The sequence below is a fragment of the Nicotiana sylvestris genome, chromosome 10, assembly GCF_000393655.2.
Source record: "Nicotiana sylvestris chromosome 10, ASM39365v2, whole genome shotgun sequence".
NCBI classification, from domain to species: Eukaryota; Viridiplantae; Streptophyta; class Magnoliopsida; order Solanales; family Solanaceae; genus Nicotiana; species Nicotiana sylvestris.
In genome coordinates this window covers 170146916-170168045 of record NC_091066.1, presented here as the reverse complement: position 1 = coordinate 170168045, position 21130 = coordinate 170146916, and the positions used below count along the sequence as shown (strand labels likewise).

The 21130-nt window shown below is 41.3% G+C and overlaps 2 protein-coding genes across 5 annotated transcripts in view; both read left to right on the top strand.

Annotated features, from left to right (window-relative positions):
* Positions 1 to 1378: 1378 nt before the first annotated feature.
* Positions 1379 to 6599, top strand: LOC104216130 (protein DETOXIFICATION 12-like). 4 transcript variants are annotated; one of them, XM_009766132.2, is made up of 7 exons: positions 1686 to 1822; positions 1933 to 2081; positions 4369 to 4913; positions 5013 to 5099; positions 5200 to 5256; positions 5347 to 5585; positions 6013 to 6599. In XM_009766132.2, exons 3-7 carry the CDS (start codon positions 4375 to 4377, stop codon positions 6282 to 6284), a joined length of 1194 nt encoding a protein of 397 aa, XP_009764434.1. In that variant the 5' UTR covers positions 1686 to 1822; positions 1933 to 2081; positions 4369 to 4374; the 3' UTR covers positions 6285 to 6599. The 4 variants fall into 4 exon arrangements, with proteins under 4 accessions (XP_009764428.1, XP_009764441.1, XP_009764434.1 ...); XM_070160584.1 differs by having other exon boundaries at positions 1933 to 2101; XM_009766126.2 differs by lacking the exon at positions 1933 to 2081 and having other exon boundaries at positions 1379 to 1822.
* Positions 6600 to 7990: 1391 nt separating this feature from the next.
* The window catches only part of LOC104217631 (uncharacterized), a 30420-nt gene continuing 17280 nt past the window's right edge, over positions 7991 to 21130 (top strand). Inside the window, exons 1-2 of the mRNA XM_070160686.1 lie at positions 7991 to 8147; positions 8253 to 8346. Coding sequence (XP_070016787.1) covers positions 8073 to 8147; positions 8253 to 8346 — 169 coding nt within the window. The 5' untranslated portion in view covers positions 7991 to 8072. The remainder of the gene's footprint in view (positions 8148 to 8252; positions 8347 to 21130) is intronic.

Sequence of the window (21130 nt, the reverse complement as noted above, 5' to 3'; positions counted from 1 at the left end):
ATATATTAATGCCATGTGAAAGCTTACATAAGAAGAAGGTTAACATTTGTGAGAAGATTCTAGAGAGATATGGACATTTCCTAAGGAAGAACCTAGATCCTTATGGATTTGCTAAGAAAGTCCTTGGAATCTTCTAGGCTTGTAGAGAATTCTAGAGAAAGCCCTTATCTTGTAAATATCAAGGACTTGTATAATAATTAATATTTACACAGTAGCCCCTAGGAGACTAGTATATAAAGGGGGCCACTCATTTGTAATTCATCAAGCAAACAATTCAAGTTCTCTCTAATACAAAGCTTTCTTTAACAATTCTCTTGTGTTCTTTCTTTCATTCTCTTAGCGATCTTGAGTGTAGTAAGGCTGACTTGACATAGCAAGAACCTGAACAAGTTGTGCAAGATCATGAGCGAATTGTTAAGTGCCGCACGTATACTTAGTTAACAACTAAGGACATGACATAGGATGACAAATAATTTAAATTAACCATTTTCAAGGTATATATACATATATATATATATATATATATATATATATATATATATATATATATATATATATACATATACGTGATTTCTGTCGAAACTTACGAAGTCCGATGACCCTTTACTATAACACATAGATCCGCTTCTGATTATCACGTTATTTAAAAGATATCTGCAAGACTATCTATAATATGACTATTTATAGGATTAACTTTTTAGAAGATGTTACATATATCATACTACAATAATTAAGTATGTTATTTAAAATACACTAATTATAAAAATTAAGAAGGGCTGCACCCTCTAGGGGTGATATAGCAAAATACATTAATTATAGTATAAATTTCTTTTAGGTGAGACAATATCTTACTACGGTATATTAAAAAAATTCTAATATGACAAAATATCTTACATTATTCAAGAGTATATATTTTAAATTCATTATAAAAAAATAAAAGTATCTTATGAACATATTGGGAAGCATGGAAGAGAGATTAGTTAGGGCCCGTTTGGCAAAAAAAGATTCCTTTTTCCGATTTTTTTTCTAAAAATCAGTGTTTGGCGATGAAATTTTCGATTTTCATCTAAAGATAAATTTTTAAAATTTTCTGAAATTTTTTAAAAACTTCAAAAAACTATTTTTCAAAATTTTCACTTCAGATACTCACAAAAAATTAAATCAACCTAAAATTATATCCATGTCCAAACACTACTCTAATTATTCAAATACTATTTTCACTTGATTATAGGATATATATAACTATGTATAATCTATGTAACCGGTTATAAACAGTGAATTCGGTTATAAAAGAATCGAAATTTTACAATTCTTACGTCCAAACGCCACTTAGTTTTAATTTATTAGTAGTAGTAATCAAATACTATTAGCCAACCTACAATCGAAGAAACAGTCAGCAGAAGACAACCAATACCTACTCAAACAAACCATTACATGACAAATTCTCACACTTTCTTGTCTCTCTCTCTCCGCACACCGCCACAATCCAACTTTTATTCAAGATTTTCACAATCTTTTCCCAAAAGGGGTCTCTTTTTTAACAAATTCAAAACCTTTTTTTTGGTTTAAAATGGAGAATATAGAAGAAGGATTGTTATTGAAAGAAAAAGAAGAAAAGGGTGTAGTTGAATTGAGATGGGAAGTAATTTGGGAAGAAATGAAAGAACTTGGTTATTTGGCTGGACCAATGATAGCAGTAACACTTTCACAGTATTTTTTACAAGTAATATCAATGATGATGGTTGGTCATTTAGGTGAACTTTCTCTTTCAAGTACTGCTATTGCTCTTTCTCTTGCTGGTGTCACTGGTTTCAGCTTTCTTGTAAGTACCTATACGGCTATACCTATGATTCTTTGTCACGCAATTAGTGTAATTTAGCTGGTTGAAGGGGAGGCTTGGAGTAACTGACAAAGTGGCTGCCTTGTGAACAGGAGGTCACGGGTTCGAGCAGTTGAAACAGCCTCTTGCAGAAATGCATATAAGGCTGCGTACAATAGACTCTCGTGGTCTGGCCCTTCCTCGGACCCCGCGCATAGCTGCACCGACAGCCCTTTTAGTGTAATTTAACTGGTTATAGCAGGTTCTCACTCTATATTTCAGGTTATCATATCATACTTAATACCTATAGTTGTAGGTCCGTTTTACCTGACTAGTAATGTAAAAATTTCAAGAAGAATTAATCCAAATAGACGCCCACCTAATTGCTTAAACTTAAAATAGGCGGCTGATGTATAATATATGTATAATTGTGTATACCGGTTAAGAAAAGTAAACATTGAATTTAGCAGGCTATTTGTGTAACAATCCCAAAAATCAACACATTATCCGTGGCCAGAAGTTAAACTCTTTCTTCCTTATGTAACTTGTAATGTGTCATGTTTATAATTTTGGGAACTTATAATGTTTGGATGTCTATGAGGTTGGAGTTCAATGTTTTTGCGGCAAAAGAAATGGTCTTTCAATGACAGTCTAAAGAATTTTCTATTGGTGCAATTTAACTGGTTATAGCAAGTTCTGCTCTAGATTTTAGGTTATCATATCATACGTAATGCCTATAGTTGTAGCCTGTAGGTCAGTTTTACCTGACTAAAAATGTACAAAATCAATACATTATCCGTGGCTAGAACTTAAACTCTTTCTCCCTTATGACATATGTTACTTGTAATGTGCTATTTTTACAAGTTCGGGAACTTATAATGTTTAGATGTCTATGAGGTTGTAGTTCAATGTTTTTGTGGCAAAAGAAATGATCTTTCTGTGACAGTCTAATGAACTTTCTATTAGTGCAATTTAACTGTTATAGCAGGTTCTTGCTCTATATTTCAGATTATCATATAATACTTAATGAATATAGTTGTAGGTCCGTTTTACCTGACTAATAATGTAAAAGAGTCAATACATTATCCGTGGGTAGAACTTAAACTCTGTCTTCCTTACGTAACTTGTAATGTGCTATTTTTACAATTTTGGGAACTTATAATGTTTTGATGTCTACGAGGTTGTAGTTCAATTTTTTTGCGGCAAAAGAAGTGGTCTTTCTATTACGGTCTAAAGAAACCTGACTAATGATGTAAAAAAATCAATACATTATGTGTGGCCAGAAGTTAAACTCTTTCTTCCTTATGCAACTTGTAACGTGTTATGTTTACAATTTTGGGAACTTATAATGTTTTGATGTCTACGAGGTTGTAGTTCAATGTTTTGGCGGCAAAAGAAATGGTCTTTCTATGTGTGTAGTTTTTTTTTGTGTGTGTGTGTTGGGGGGGGGGAGGTTGTGGCCAGAGAAGACACTATTTTTGTGTAAGCAATAGGAGAATAACAATGTGTTCAAAGTAGAATTAGACAAAGAATTATTGTTTTTTTCTATCTTCAGCTTAGAGGGTAGAGTTAGTTCTAGAGTGATTAAGAAATACTGATTTTCCACAAAACAAAGTTTCAAATTATTTTCTTCCTTTGTCTTCTCTAGAGTTAGACAAAATTTCAGTTTCCATAAGTGGGGTTGTGGAACATCTTCCAAATGGCACATTTATTTATTGAAAAGAACAACAGAGAGCAACAACAACAACAACAACGACCTAGTAAAATCCCACAAGTGGGGTCTGGAGAGGGTGGTGTGTACGCAGACCTTACCCCTACAACGATGGGGCAGAAAGATTGTTTCCGATAGACCCTCGGCAAACATAGAACAACAGAGAGCAAGTAGTATCAAAATCTTTTGGGAACTTTTAATGTCAGTAGTGCCAAGATTTGTGCTTTATTGTCCTGCCTGAAATTGTTGTTGTCGAACTTAATTCAGTGCTAACTTTCGCTTGCTAGCTCTTCTTTTAACTAAAGGATAAAGTTATGAATATTGTGAAGTAAAGATATTGAGAAATATGAGATGAAATGCGCTAAGCAGAAAATTATGTTTGGAGAAACAGTGTATTGTTGTCTTGAGAGTATAGCGAAGAAATGGAATGTCATAGTTATTAGTATAGAAGCTCTTCGCTTTCTTGTTTAAACATTTCATCTTTGCAACTATCTATTAAGCAAACATTAATATTCTTGAACCTTCATTGCTTTTGATCATTTGAAGTTAACAGCTAGGCCAGTGGTCAAACATATCAAGATGAAATGGTTTGAATGACTTGATCATTATCATACTTTATTGTATGATAATGAATATCCTATGCACATGATAGACGTTCTTAGTTTGGCAAACTATGAGTTATAGCTTGTTGTGGGATTACACTGGGTTTGTTGTTGTTGTTGAGTTATAGATTGTCGAAAGATATGAAGAGATGGACTAATTGTTTAGGAACAACCTTTCTTTTTTTCTTTTCTTTTTTTGGCATCTCCGCTGACAACTATTTAAATATGCCTTGTAGTTAGGAATGGCCAGTGCACTAGAAACTCTTTGCGGACAGGCTTTTGGAGCTAAGCAATACCAAAGACTTGGTACTCAAACATACACTGCCATTTTTTCTCTCTTCATTGTTTGCATTCCCCTCACAATCTTATGGATGTATATGGGAACATTGCTTACCTTCATCGGCCAAGATCCTCAGATTTCTCATGAAGCTGGAAAGTTCATTAAGTGGCTGATTCCTGCTCTCTTTGCTTATGCAAATCTTCATCCGCTTATTCGGTACTATCAAATGCAAAGTATGATTGTTCCCATGCTCGTAAGCTCCTGCATGACAATATGCTTCCACATACCGCTGTCTTGGGTGCTAGTGTTTCGCTCTGGCTTAGGTAATATTGGCGCGGCAATAGCTATTGGTATATCGATGTGGTTGAATGTCATAATCCTTGCTTCATACATGAGGTTGTCTCCCGCTTGTGCAAAAACCCGTGCACCAATGTCTTGGGAGATCGTCAAGGGAATGAGAGAATTCTTTCAGTTTGCTATCCCTTCTGCAATCATGATTTGGTACTTCAGCTCCTTCCTCCACTCACTTGAAGAATTTAAATACACTTTTCAGTCGTGTGTCTTTCTACGAAATTTATGCTACGTGTTGTATTTTTGTAGTCTTGAGTGGTGGTCATTTGAGCTGCTCATCTTGCTATCAGGCCTATTGCCAAATCCCCAACTTGAAGCTTCAGTTCTGTCTATATGGTATGTTTTGCATCTCGCTCTCGAATGAGTAAACTCAGTTAGTAATATGATCCATGAAATCCAAGATTTTGCTAATCTTTTGGGAATTTTTATAATGCAGCCTGAACACCATTTCTACGCTTTATGCAATACCATTTGGTCTCGCTGGTGCTGTAAGGTTTGTCTAAGTGTTTAATCCAACTTTCCACTTCCATGTGGTTTGTTTCTCAAATATCTGCTTAAGCATTGACTTCCTGTTTACTTTCAGCATTAGAGTATCTAATCAATTAGGAGCTGGAAATCCTCAAGGAGCTCGCGTATCTGTGCTTTCTGCAATGCTCATCGCGGCCACAGAGACAATACTCGTAAGCACAACTGTCTTTGCTTGTCGAAACGTATTTGGCTACATTTTCAGCAACGAGAAGGAAGTTGTGGACTATGTCGCAAACATGGCCCCTCTTCTATGTATATCGGTCATAACTGACAGCTTGCAAGGAACTCTTTCAGGTTAGACTTTTTCCACATCAAATTACTACAAGAAAAGTTAACAAATATCAGTGGCGGAGCCACATTTACCAAAAGGGGGTTGTTCAACTGAATTCCCTTTATCGGGAAGGTGTACTATGTATATAGGTGAATTTTTTTAAACATGTATATGTATAAAGTGAAAGGAAGCCTTGGCGTAACTGGTAAAGTTACTGTCATATGACCAGGAGGTCACGGGTTCAACCTGTGGAAACAACCTCTTACAGAAATGCAGAGTGGTTGCGTATAATAGACCCTTGTGATCTGGCCCTTCCCCGGACCCCGCGCATAGCGAGAGCTTCGTACACGGGCTTCCCTTTATGTATATGTATAAATTGTTAAATCCGCCACTAACATATACATGACAAGAACGGGCGTGTGACTATTTGCTGCTTTGTGCACATTGTAGGTGTTGCGAGGGGATGTGGTTGGCAGCATATCGGAGCCTATGTCAATCTTGCTTCATTTTACCTTTGCGGAATTCCTATAGCTGCTTCATTAGCTTTTTGGCTTAACTTTAGGGGAAAAGGCCTGTGGATCGGCGTACTTTCTGGTGCTGTTGTGCAATCTATTCTACTATCTGTGATAACATGCTGCACAAATTGGAAAAAACAAGCTGCAATGGCAAGGGAGAGGCTTCATGCTGATGAAAAATCATCTATTGATAACAGATTGATGTAAATGAATTGAACTTCTCTTATTGAAGTCTAGAACAAGTGTATGCAGACCTTACCCTTACCGGTAGAGAGGCTGTTTCCCAACCCGGTATCCTTCCCTCCAAGAACTTCCCACCTTGATCTTGGGGAGACTCGAACTCACAACTTCTTGGTTGGAAGTGGAGGTTGCTTACCATCAGAGCAACCCCTCTTGCCAAGTTACAGAATACTGAACTACTGAAAAATAGAGAGAGGATCCAATTTTCCCTTCTATCCTCTAAAGTTTGTACTTTAATTTGTATGTCCTCTAAATCTGCATAATCAAAGTTGAGTTCTTTTTCTTCTTTTGTCACATTGATTGATAGGAGTTGAGCTTAAACGAAGAAGTGAGGATTTGTATAGCTGATCTTAACTTGTTTGTATTGAAGCGTAGTTCTTGTTTATCACGTTGATGTAAATTTGGGCAATTTATTGTCAAGCATGAATGTCACATGAGGCATCAAACAATTGCTAGACTTTAGTTAGGGACAACCCGTGGCACAAGGTATCTTGCATTCATGCAGGGGTTCGATGAAGCGTCGCACCCTAAGGACTGCGTTGTAGACAATTTATCCTAAAGCAAGAATTAATGGTTGCTTCTACGGTTTGAACCTTGACCTGTAGGTCACATAAAGATAATTTTATCGCTATTCCAAGGTTTCCCTTCAATTGCTACACTTTAGTTGGGGAGAAATTCAAAAATTAGCCAAATTTATAAGTGATAATTGAAAAATAATCACAGTTTCAAAAGTAATCTAATTTAGTCACTTTTCATGTAAAGATAAATCTGAGCGAAAACACTGTTCAAAATCCGGAAAATATTCCAGCATAATATACTGGTCTAGCATATTATGCTGGAAGTTCATACACATGTGCTTCAATCTCCAATATATTATGCTGGAACTTTCCGTGCATTGAAGTTCTAGCATAATATGATGGAAATTCATATACAGGTGCACCAATCTCCAGTATATTATACTGGAACATTCCGTGTTGCAGCAAAAAAAATGGCTATTTTTGAATGACTTTGCAAATGCTAACTATTTTTCAATTACCAGTCCAAAAACTGGCTAGCCCGTGCTATTTTCACCTTTTTTATTTGGGACTTATAAATGTTTTGTTCCTAAAAATTTGTTAATTAGCTTGATTAAGATGATCATAGGCACACGTGAAATTTTGTTATTAGCTACCAGTTTCAGATTTAAAAGATAATAGAGATATATTTTAATGGAACAAGAGTTTTTTTATATAAAAATTAGAAGGGAAAAAAAGCTAATACTTGGAGCAATAACTCATAATTGTGGGATTTTACGACAAAATAGAAACATACAGAAAAGAAGTAATTTAAACTTCAGCTAGAATAGCAATTATCATAATATGGTGCAATTATAAATTTACAGTTTTCAAAAAATGTACACCAGTAATAAGGGGGGAATTTTTTTATTTTATTTTTTCAATTAGGACAAGAAACGAGAAAATGACAAAAATAGTTCATTGTATTTGAGATAAGTTTAAAATAGTCCCTTATATTTATAAACAATTTTGATGTTATAAGTTCGCCAAAATATATTTTATTTTGTATCGCATTTATTAAATACACATGCTAATTATAAACGCATCGACAGAATGCGATTTATAGACGCATTCGTTTTAACGATGTCGTATTATTCTTCCAGCGATTGATAATAAAACCCAACCGTGTTCTTCCGCCTCAACTCTTCTGCAAATAGTGGAGAAGGTTTTGCCTTTTAACTTTTAGGGGAGAGAAAGAGAAATGGGGAAAACAGCAAAAGAACAATTGAATAGAGCTCTAAATGAACATCTCAATACCATTCATGAAACTCTTCAGGTTTAATTTTATAACTCCTTTAATTTTTTTATTTTTTTTTGCATTTTTTATTATATTTGTATAGTGTGATTTACGAAAAAGAGTTTTTTATTATTATTATTATAGGTATTGAATCAAACACCATCATCATCACTTGAAAGAGTATGCTGGAAAGAAGTAATTCAATTGGGTGAACAGCTTTATAAACAAGCTACTATGGGTCAATCTTCTCTTTCTCTGTTTTATGTATTTAATTTTTGCTGCTAAAAGTTCCAATTTTTATGCTTTATATATATATGCCATGTTTGTGGTTATATTTGGTTTTGCTGAAACGAGGTTACCTCCAAATTTATGTTTATATGCAAGTTATGTTTTCTTTTAAATTAAATAATGCAATTTATGCTTAAATATTATAAATGTAAGATGAAGGTTGATATTGAAAGTTCTCAGTCCTCCTTGAGCCATTTCTTCTGTCTTGTAATGTTGTGATGAGCTTATTTTTACCGAATATCCTTTTCATTGTAGATGATATTATAGAGTAAGGTTGATACTTATTAAAAAATTCGGGCATCAACACAATAGAGATAGATATATGAAAGCTCAGCACATTAGACATAATGACTGGACTTCGATTGAAAATGAATAGAACAAGATGCAAAGTAGTTATAAATGAGTGGTTTCCAATTTATCGTGTGGACCAAAAGAAAAGGTTAGTGTTGCCACCAGAGCTTTGGTCTAGTGGTTAGAATACAACTCCTGATTTATGGGTTAGGTGTGTGAGCACGTGATTTTTGCTTCACGGAAACTAATCCAAATGAAATCGGAAAAGAAATAAAACAAGTTACCTTCGGGTACAATTTTGAGGATTTGTGTGACATTTTTGATAATTGTTTTGTCCGTAAATGCTCGCCTTGCTATAGTTAGAAAAATACAAAAATACATGTTGCATGCATTTAGGAAAATGGCACATTTAGGAATTAATTAACCATTATTTGGTTTTTAAAAGCGAAAATCACAAAAATATGCATTTCTATGTTGTCATGGCAATTTTATTAAATGTTTTAATTCGTTGGATAATTGTTGTTAGGTGTTAATTAATATTTGTGTAGTTTAATTTTGGGTTTTAGGAATTTTTGGTTTAATTATAAAAAGGAAAGACCGGATTTGGGTCAAAATTTAACTAAAAAATCAGGCCCCCGGATTTGGGGTCTATCAATTCATTTCCAGTTTATGATCCTCTTCTTTGTTGGGGATCAGTGTATTATTCTCGGCTTTCATTTGCCTGACTTGGCACCTCTCGGATATTGATCGGGAGGTTTTTTTTGGACGTTGATGTTGGTCTTGTGTGGGTTTAAAGAAAGGCTAGCAAAAATTCAAAAATGACTTCGACGGGTGAAACGCTACAACTCTTGGAATCATCCCTTTTTGAAACTTCAACACATAAACCCTGCCCCAGTTTTCTTGCTTGGGGATTTTTATATTTACACTATGTGGAGCTATGCACACTATGCACACTATGGTGCACTATGACCTAGCCGTGAGACGCCTACGTATCCTCTTTGAGGAATCAGGTCAAACGTAGTTCCTACGGTTCCTCTGTTTTTCTTATGACCTTTATCTGGTTTTCATTTTTTTTTCATTAGTGATTCCAAAAGAGGGGTATGAAAGAATAAATAAGGTTCGAAGGGGGAAACAAAGGTTAAAAGTGTTTGGATAGAAGAAAGAATTGCCTCCGTCATTTCATTATCCAATAAGTACCAAGTACAAACAAACGAACCAATAACTATCATAATCAAAGAAATTACGCATAATATCTTTTGACTGCATCAGAATTGATAGCCATGTCGACGCATCTTCCTTCGATATCTGTTAGACATAAAGCGCCGTTGGATAACACTCTGGTCACAACATAAGGCCCTTGCCAATTTGGGGCGAACTTGCCTTTTGCTTCGATCTGATGTGGGAGGATCCGTTTCAATACTTGTTGCCCTACTTCAAATTTTCTGGGGCGCACCTTCTTATTGTATGCCCTCGCCATTCTTTTCTGATACAACTGGCCATGACACACTGCTGCCAATCTTTTTTCATCTATTAAGTTCAGCTGCTCCAGTCGAGCTTTGACCCATTCATCGTCGTCAATCCCGGCTTCAGCGACAATTCGGAGGGACGGAATTTCGACCTCTGCTGGTATTACTGCTTCAGTTCTGTATACCAACAAATAAGGAGTTGCACCTATGGAAGTCCGGACTGTAGTGCGATAACCCAACAAGGCAAAGGGTAAATTCTCGTGCCATTGTCTAGATCCTTCTACCATCTTCCTCAGTATCTTCTTGATGTTCTTATTGGCTGCTTCAACTGCTCCATTCGCCTTGGGACGATATGGGGTGGAATTGCGGTGTGTAATCTTAAACCGTTGGCATACCTCTCTCATCAAATTGCTGTTAAGATTTGCACCATTATCCGTGATGATCACTTTTGGGACCCCAAAACTGCAGATGATATGGGAGTGAACAAAATCCACCACTGCCTTTTTGGTTACCGACTTGAAAGTTTTAGCTTCCACCCACTTAGTGAAGTAATCGATGGTCACCAGAATGAACCTATGGCCGTTGGTCGCCGCCGGCTCAATAGGCCCAATGACATCCATGCCCCATGCAACAAATGGCCATGGCGCTGACATTGTATGCAATTCTGTCGGCGGAGAATGAATCAGATCTTCGTGTATCTGACATTGATGGCATTTCCTCACGAAATTGATACAATCATGCTCCATAGTGAGCCAATAGTACCCTGCTCGAAGAATCTTCTTTGCCAATACATATCCGCTCATATGTGGCCCACAGACTCCAGCATGCACCTCTGCCATAACTGTCGTGGCTTGATCGGCGTCTATACACCTTAGCAATCCCAAGTCTGGGGTTCTTCTGTACAACACTCCTCCACTGAGGAAGAATCCATTTGACAAACGCCGAATGGCTCTTTTTGGTCTCCGGTGGCCTGCTCCGGATATATCCCCATATTGAGGTACTCCTTTATGTCATAAAACCATGGCTCGCCATCCACTTCCTCTTCTACCATGTTGCAATAAGCATGCTGATCACGAACCTGAATGTGCAATGGGTCAACATACATTCTGTCGGGGTGGTGTAACATTGATGCTAAGGTGGCCAATGCATCGGCAACCTCATTATGAACTCTCGGGATGTGTCTGAATTCCACTGATCGAAATCGCTTGCTCAGATCGTGCAAACATTGTCGATATGGTATGAGTTTCAAATCCCGTGTTTCCCACTCACCCTAAATCTGATGCACCAGGAGGTCCGAGTCTCCCAAGACCAAAACGTCCTGGACATCCATGTCTGCAGCTAGTCGCAAACCCAAAATGCATGCTTCATACTCGGCCATGTTGTTGGTACAATAGAAACGTAGCTGAGCTGTAACAGGATAGTGACGTCCTGTTTCCGAAATAAGTACCGCCCCTATTCCAACCCCCTTCGCGTTTGCGGCTCCATCAAAGAAAAGCTTCCAGCTTGGTTCCTCGGGTAATTCCAGCTCACCTGTATGCATTACTTCCTCGTCTGGAAAATACGTCCTCAAAGGCTCGTATTCTTCATCAACGGGATTCTCAGCCAAGTGGTCGGCCAGCGCTTGGGCTTTCATGGCCGTCCTCGTCACATAGACGATATCAAACTCTGTGAGCAAAATTTGCCATTTTGCTAACCTCCCTGTAGGCATAGGTTTCTGGAAAATGTACTTTAATGGATCCAAACGGGAAATGAGATAAGTAGTATACGAGGACAAGTAGTGCTTCAACTTCTGAGCCACCCAAGTTAGGGCGCAACATGTCCTCTCGAGTTGAGTGTACTTGACCTCATATACTGTAAACTTCTTGCTAAGATAATAAATGGCCTGCTCCTTCCTTCCTGTAATGTCGTGTTGCCCCAACACGCAGCCAAACGAATTCTCCAGGACCGTCAGATAAAGAATTAATGGTCTCCCCGGATCAGGTGGAACCAACACAAGTGGATTGGACAGATACCCTTTGATCTGGTCGAAAGCCTTTTGACACTCTGCCGTCCAGTCTACCGCAGCATCTTTCTTCAGCAGCCGAAATATGGGTTCACAAGTCGCCGTGAGTTGAGCGATGAACCTGCTGATATAATTTAGTCTTCCCAATAGACTCATTACCTCCGTTTTGTTCTTTGGCGGTGGCAAATCTTGGATGGATTTGATCTTGGACGGGTCCAACTCAATACCCCATCGACTGACGATGAATCCTAACAGCTTTCCTGATGGAACCCCGAAGGCGCATTTGGCCGGGTTGAGCTTAATATCATACTTTCGAAGTCTTTGAAAGAACTTTCTTAAGTCTGCTACATGGTCTTCCTGACGCCAAGACTTTATGATCACATCATCTACGTACACTTCAATTTCTTTGTGTATCATGTCGTGAAACACAGTAGTCATTGCTCGCATGTACGTTGCCCCAGCATTCTTCAATCCGAAAGGCATCACCCGGTAGCAGTAAGTTCCCCATGGCGTAATGAAAGCCGTCTTTTCCGCATCTTCTTCGTCCATTAAGATCTGATGATATCCTGCATAGCAGTCCACAAAGGATCCGATCTCGCGCCCAGCGCAATTATCGATCAGGATATGGATGTTGGGCAATGGAAAATTATCCTTAGGACTTGCCTTGTTGAGATTGCGGTAGTCGACATATACCCTGATTTTCCCATCCTTCTTCGGCACTGGTACCACATTGGCCAACCAATCGGGATATCGAGTGACCCGAATAACTTTTGCCTGCAGCTGCTTGGTCACTTCTTTGATCTTCACACTCATATCCGTATTAAACTTCCTCAGTTTTTGCTTGACCGGAGGGCATGCCGGGTCAGTGAGCAACTTGTGAACCACTAGATCGGTGCTTAATCCCGGTATATCATCATATGACCATGCAAAAATATCTTTGAACTCGATGAGGGCTTTGATCAATTCCTCCCTGATGTTTGGCTCAATGTGGATGCTGATTTTGGTTTCTCTGACATTATCTGCATCCCCTAGATTTACAGCCTCGGTGTCATTCAGATTAGGCTTGGGTTTCTCTTCAAATTGGCATAGTTCTCGGTTTATTTCTTCGAAGGCTTCATCCTCGTCAAATTCGGACTCATCATCATAACCTATCTCTTGTATAATTAAGTCGGAGTCAGATTGATTTATTAGACTAGGTCGAAGATCCGTTGTGCATGCCATGTCATTAGAACCAGTAAAAAGAGAACTGTTCAGAAAGAGAAAAGAACAAAACAAAATTAAAATGAGACAAGAAAAGAGAATTTTATTAAAAACGCGGGATAACAGGGTTCACACTTTACAAAATAAAATGGGATTTGGATTACACCCTGGAATAATTCGAATAACAAGAAAGAAAAATCAAAGCCTACTACCAGGACTCCCCCCGGGTAGGAAGAGGAGTAACCGTCCAATTGTTGGTATTGGCCTTAGGCCTCACAAACTGTATGCCTGCTTTGCTGGAACCCTCTCCAACTTCTATTACATGGACATCAGCGAACAGCCTTTCGAAGCTCTGATTCAAATCCCCGTCCATCCCAATCAACGGTCCGAGAATTTTCGGGACCGGTGACCCCTTGGCACTTGCCCTAATAAAGGATCTGGAGAGACGCGGAATTGGTTTGGGAAGAACCCAAACTTTCTTCTTCATCTTCCGTGCTCGCTTTACATCTGCCGCAGTCGGTTTGAACCCCAATCCAAAGGTCTCTAAATTCTTGGGCAAGGAGACAGGTTGAACAATCCCCTAAAGCTCAGCCCCCAGGCCTTTTCCTGGCACAAACCCATTACCCAACATTTCTGAAACCATCATGACGGTTGCGGGAGCTACCCTGGGGTGTGGAATACTTTCACCCTCGGTAATCTTGTTTGCTGATACTGCATCAAAAATCTGGTAAACCCAGGGACCTTTGTCACCGTTGGTTTCTATGAAGGGCACAATGGCGCCTCCCATAGTGCACGCAGTGTCCTCCCCATGCATCACGACATCTTGTCTGTCCCATTCGAACTTGACCATTTGATGCAAGGTGGATGGCACCGCTTTGGCCGCGTGGATCCACGGTCGTCCCAACAAAAGGTTATAAGATACCGCGACATCCAATACCTGGAACTCCATGGTAAACTGGACCGGGCCGATGGTCAACTCGAGTATAATATCCCCCACGGTGTCTGTTCCACTTCCATCAAATCCTCGGACGCAAATGTTGTTCTTGCGGATTCTACCATGGTCAATCTTCAACTGGTTCAGGGTGGATAACAGACAAATATTGGCACTTGAGCCGTTATCCACCAACGCCCGAGTAACTGCCGAATCTCCACATTTGACAGTCAAGTAGAGAGCTTTATTATGTTCTGTGCCCTCCACTGGCAGATCATCATCAGAGAACGTTACCTTGTTTACCTCAAAAATTTTGTTGGCAATCGTTTCAAGGTGGTTTACTGAAATTTCATTGGGCACATGAGCTTCATTCAGTATCTTCATCAAGGCCCGGCGATGTTCATCCGAATGGATCAATAGTGATAACAACGAGATCTGGGCCGGTGTTTTCTTCAATTGTTCGACCACGGAGTAATCCTGCATTTTCATCTTTTTCAAGAATTCCTCCGCCTCTTCTTCTGACACGGGTTTCTTTGTTACTGCCGGGTTGGACCTTCTCAACTCCACGGGAGCAAAACACCGTCCCGACCGAGTCAGCCCCTGTGCCTCACAACTATCCTCCTCCACTTGCTTTCCCCTGTACATTACCACTGCCTTTTCATACTTCCAAGGCACGACCTTGCTATCAATCACTGGCAATTGGACTACCGACTTTATGATGGCCGGTTCCCTGCAGACCCCTTTCACAACAACTACTGGCGTGGATGACGTTCCCGATACCACCAATTTGGTTGGCTCTGGTTTCCTTGTTGCGGTGGATGGACTTTTCCCTAATATCACCACTGGCTTGGCATCTTCCTCCTTCAACTGTACCCCTGCTTCCCTACCAATCGATTCTTCTTTCGGAGTGGCATGGATCATCATCACCGTCGGTGAGGATTTCCTCGGCTCTCCTCCCTTGTACACCAACTCGATCATGTGAGCTTCGTGGTGTACTGGCAATGGGTTCTGGTTGATGTTGGGTGCCTCCGGCGTCTGGACCTCGATCTTGTTGGCATCAATAAGATCTTGTATTGCATGCCTCAACCTCCAACATTTTTCGGTATCATGCCCAAGCATTCCCGAGCAGTACTCACAGCTTATCGATCGGTCCAAATTTTGGGGTGGGGGGTTTGGCCCCTAGGCTCGACAGGACTCACCAAACCTAGCTGCCTCAATTTGTGGAACAAGGCGGTATAGGTCTCTCCCAACTCAGTAAAAGCTCTCTGTCTCTGTAGCCTGTCATTTCTAGCCGTTTGATTTCCTCGAAAGCCCGCCCCTGGAGGGTTCCTGTATGCCCTTGGTGGAGGATAGGCGTTTTGTGGTGGAGGGTATGTGTTCTGTGGAGGTGCATATGTGTTTTGGGGAGCCGGCGCGCGCCATTGCGGGCGAACCGGAGGCTGAGTGTATGTTTGGGCTTGGTGCACGGAGAAGTGTGGTTCTTGAGGTGGATAGTAGTGTTGTGGCGGGCTGTATGGATAATTTGGCCTGTGGGGTCTGGGTTGGCTGTAGTATGGTTTGCCGGACCTGGACCAACCGCCTGTCTCAACCGTGGCGACTTCTTCTTTCTTCCCAGCGCACCTCCCGTGCCGCTCTGAATAGCCTGGGTCGTTGCCTTGAGCGCGGAGTAATTCAGGATTTTATCGGACCTCAGTCCCTCCTCTATCATAACCCCTATCTTTACTACTTCATTGAAGGACTTTCCAACCGTCGTCACCAGGTGACCAAAGTAAGTTGGATCCAGTGTTTGCAGGAAGTAGTCCACCATTTCTCCCTCTCTCATGGGAGGATCAACCCTGGCTGCCTGTTCTCTCCAGCGGAAACCAAACTCGCGAAAGCTTTCCCCAGGCTTCTTTCCGGTCCTCAGTAATGTGAGACGGTCAGGGACTATCTCGAGATTGTATTGAAAGTGACCCGCGAAAGCCTACGCTAGATCATCCCAAGTGTACCATCTGCTGGGATATTGCCTGGTATACCATTCCAATGTCGATCCACTCAAGCTTTGACCAAAATAAGCTATCAGTAGCTCATCTTTGCCGCCTGCGCCTCTCATTTTGCTGCAAAAACCCCGTAAGTGTGCCATAGGATCACCGTGCCCTTCGTATAAGTCAAACTTGGGCATTTTGAACCCTGCCGGGAGTTGGACGTCCGGGAAAGGGCATAGATCCTTGTAGGCCACGCTGACCTGGTTGCCCAATCCATGCATGCTCCTGAAGGATTGGACCAGGCTCTTGAACTTCCTCATTACCTCGTCCTGCTCTGGAACCTTAACCGGCTTTTCAATCTCCGCCGGGACTTCTAAGTGTGGATTATAGGTATGGGGTTCTGGTGCATTGAATGTGGGTTCAGGGGGATAGTACTGCGCATCGTGAGCTTGAAACAACGGCTCACTGGTTGATCTTTGCAGTGTGGGTCCCATAAAAGTGGGAACATTTGGTGGTGGGAAAGGTTGATGGGGTGGTGGAACTTGGGAATCATAGGGGCTTCTCTCCTGATAATAGCGGTGATTCAGGAGGCTTGTTGAAGGGCCAGAGTGAGGGTAGTCCGGCACATGCCCTAGTGGTTCAGGGCTCTTTTGTACTTTAGCCAAGGCTAACTGCATCGCATTCATCTCCAATCCCATTCTTTCTATCTTCTCCATTGCCTCTTTCAGCAACTGGCTTACTGGCCTTTCTTCCTCGACACTGTTTTCTGAAGTAGTCATAATTATTGGCACATGTCCCTTGGATCTGGTTTGATAAGGATGTGTTGCCAGAACGCTTTAACAACTAACTGTCTGGTATTTGTGGAAAACAACAAACTTGTTAGCGTTAGAGTTTAACAGATTTGGTAATAGCACATTGGGGATGCAATGCTCCTAAGCAGTTAACCATTTCTAACATGTTTTTGCTTCAACCGCATGCGTCATCCCGACTTGCTTTATTTGTGCCTTTAAAGTGTTTTGGGAACCCCCTATTTTTCTCTCTATTATTCTTTTCTTTCTTCCTTTTTTTCTTTTTTCTTTTAGTGGCGGTCGAATCTTATGTGGATTGCCTACGTATCACGTTCCCGCGTGAATCAGACCGGGCGTAGTTCTGCCACAAAGTAAAGACACAAAACTCTTTTGGAATCATTCAATTCATCACCCAAAATTTGCTATTACAAACTACTTATTTTAAACAAAGAACAACAATAGTACAGATTCCAAAATTCTTAACCTGACTCGATGAAAAGAAAAAAAAACAACATAACGGACCCATAAAGTCAACAAACAAGACTCGAACTAGGGATATATTAAGGATTTCAACTCAGGTGCTCGCGAGGCATCGTTCGGCCTTTCCGCGGGCTTTGGTGTGAGACCCCTTTGTAAGCTTTTCAACTCATTCATGACCCGGTGAACGTAGCCCATGACGGAGGTGAGTAGGGCATCACGAGGCATTTGCTCACATGCCAAGCATCTCATGTAAATGTAGTGCCCAATCTCGTCAATCCTACTTCGGATGTTGTCCCTTTCCCTGAATAACTGCTCTATTTGCCGGTTTTTCAGTCCCAGTGCTTGAGCATTATCGGCGAGTCGATCCTGGAATCTCTCCATTTGTTTTTCCATTCTGGCCATCATGTCATAACAGCGTCTTCTGTCAGTTTGGGCATCTCGGGCTTGTTTAAAGATCCGCTCCTGAAGAGTGGAGTTTGTTTCTCTTAATAGTCCGATGCTTATTTCAGAATCCCTTATGACCTGTTGCAGATGCTTTCTCCGGGCCATTGTACCTTTTGCCCATCTGACCCGCATTCTCGCTATGCAAGCTTCAGATTTTTCCAAGTCCTCTCGGCTTTTGCTAATCTGGCTCCTCAGCTCTGCTATCAATCTCTCATTGGACCGATTTTTCTGTTGGTCACCGACATTCTTTCTGTCTTGGCGGATTCGGGCTCTCAGGGCCTTGTTTTCTTGGGCCAACTTGTTCTTTTCCCCTTTGTCGGCAGCAACTTGCACATCGTTTTCAAATTCCAGGTCCCTAATCTGTTGCTTTAGCTTGCCTATTTCTGCCCTGTAGTTTTCTTCTTTTGCAAGCCAGCCCCATTGTTCTTGCGATGACTCAACAAAATCTTGGAGGTGAGGTCTTTTGGTTGGCCGTTCTGGTTCGTCTCTCGCAGTGCTCTTCTTTCTATGCCAAGCGAGATAGGCAGGTGAGACTTCGCCTCTGGATAGGTCACACACTCGAGTATTCGCCGGCAAATACTGGCATTCGCTCCATATATAACGAACTGTCTTTTCATGAAATTGGCCGTCGTTGCTGACCTCGACTGCATAAATACTGAGATCTTCGTCTGGGTGTACCACCTGACATTTTCCCAATTGTCTCATCACCCGGTAAGGAGCATAAGGTTGAACACCTCTGAGTCCCATTAAGAGGAAGTAAGGACCAACGGCGGGCATATACACAATTCCTTCAACAGGAAGCCAACCCAATGTCCAATCTATTTGTACTGCGATGATGGCACGTAGATAGGATACCCAGTCTTCAAACCCTTCCGGTAATCTGAGCCCTGAAACCCTCAGGTTATATCCTTCGATGCAGCCTTCGTTCGTAGACATATAGCGCATACACTGAGGATGATGACATAAGTGCTCGATCATCCACATCTGCAGTAACAAATTACATCCTTTGAAGAAATCTGTCCCGGCTTTACAGGCTGTGAGAGCTCGGTATATCTCAGACACTATCATAGGAGCAAGCGTGCTTTTGTTGTTGGTAATCAGGACCTTGACGATTCCAGCCACCTTTAAATCAATATTTCTATCTTTCCGAGGAAACACCACAATGCCCAAGAATGCTACCATGAAGGCGAACCGCCTATGTTCATCCCACTTTGTCCGATTCCCTCTGCTGCAAACACCGCTTTCCGGATCATCGAACCCTCCTATATGCCCATACCTCTGGTATGTGAATTGCAAAGTAGAAAAACCCCTATCCAATTCAGAGTACGGGACTCCCTTGCTTATCTTCAGTAGGTCCATGAACTTGTGCGAATTTACGGCTCTCGGAGCGATCAGATATTTGTGCCTTAACTCCTCTGTAACGTCCATGTAGCCTGCTACCTCTTCTAAGGTTGGGGTGAGTTCAAAATCCGAGAAGTGGAATACATTGTGGGTCGGGTCCCAAAATGTAACCAAAGCCTTTATACCAACAGGTCCCAGGATCGAAACCTGGCTCTGATACCAACTGTTACGCAACGCCTTCCTGATGTTCTTTGGAAGGGCAACGTAAGGCTAAGCAACCGATGTCAGTGCGGTTGTTGTCCGCCAATGAGGTCCCCTTCGCACGCTAGACTAGATTGTCAGTGCCGTGCGGGAAAACCAATGTCATGAGCAATTGCGGAAGCTGAGAGAGAATTGGGTTTTGAATGATGATGATGATTTTATTGATGACTGAAAATGCTGATTACAAAGATGCGGTGTCGAGGGGGAGATCATTACAAAGATGCTGATTACAGGAACCCTCGAGGGGGACCAAACAATCAAACATTTTCAAGCAAGCATTTTCTGGTTGAAGCAAAAACATGTTAGAAATGGTTGATTTCCTCGAAAGCCCGCCCCTGGAGGGTTCCTGTATGCCTTTGGTGGAGGATAGGCGTTTTTGCTTCATGCGGTTGAAGCAAAAACATGTTAGAAATGGTTAACTGCTTAGGAGCATTGCATCCCCAATGTGCTATTACCAAATCTGTTAAACTCTAACGCTAACAAGTTTGTTGTTTTCCACAAATACCAGACAATTAGTTGTTAAAGCGTTCTGGCAACACATCCTTATCAAACCAGATCCAAGGGACATGTGCCAATAATTATGACTACTTCAGAAAACAGTGTCGAGGAAGAAAGGCCAGTAAGCCAGTTGCTGAAAGAGGCAATGGAGAAGATAGAAAGAATGGGATTGGAGATGAATGCGATGCAGTTAGCCTTGGCTAAAGTACAAAAGAGCCCTGAACCACTAGGGCATGTGCCGGACTACCCTCACTCTGGCCCTTCAACAAGCCTCCTGAATCACCGCTATTATCAGGAGAGAAGCCCCTATGATTCCCAAGCTCTACCACCCCATCAACCTTTCCCACCACCAAATGTTCTCACTTTTATGGGACCCACACTGCAAAGATCAACCAGTGAGCCGTTGTTTCAAGCTCACGATGCGCAGTACTATCCCCCTGAACCCACATTCAATGCACCAGAACCCCATACCTATAATCCACACTTAGAAGTCCCGGCGGAGATTGAAAAGCCGGTTAAGGTTCCAGAGCAGGACGAGGTAATGAGGAAGTTCAAGAGCCTGGAGCAATCCTTCAGGAGCATGCATGGATTGGGCAACCAGGTCAGCGTGGCCTACAAGGATCTATGCCCTTTCCCGGACGTTCAACTCCCGACAGGGTTCAAAATGCCCAAGTTTGACTTATACGAAGGGCACGGTGATCCTATGGCACACTTACGGGGTTTTTGCAGCAAAATGAGAGGCGCAGGCGGCAAAGATGAGCTACTGATAGCTTATTTTATTCAAAGCTTGAGTGGATCGACATTGGAATGGTATACCAGGCAATATCCCAGCAGATGGTACACTTGGGATGATCTAGCGCAGGCTTTCACGGGTCACTTTCAATACAATCTCGAGATAGTCCCTGACCGTCTCACATTACTGAGGACCGGAAAGAAGCCTGGGGAAAGCTTTCGCGAGTTTGGTTTCCGCTGGAGAGAACAGGCAGCCAGGGTTGATCCTCCCATGAGAGAGGGAGAAATGGTGGACTACTTCCTGCAAACACTGGATCCAACTTACTTTGGTCACAT

Excerpts from the sequence above, each read along its gene's own strand:
- LOC104216130 (XM_009766126.2), top strand. The coding sequence starts at position 1,571 with ATGGAGAATATAGAAGAAGGATTGTTATTGAAAGAAAAAGAAGAAAAG. Across the intron at positions 4,914-5,012 it reads CCTTCTGCAATCATGATTTG|TCTTGAGTGGTGGTCATTTG; the intron begins GTACTTCAGCTC and ends GTATTTTTGTAG. Across the intron at positions 5,100-5,199 it reads GCTTCAGTTCTGTCTATATG|CCTGAACACCATTTCTACGC; the intron begins GTATGTTTTGCA and ends TTTATAATGCAG.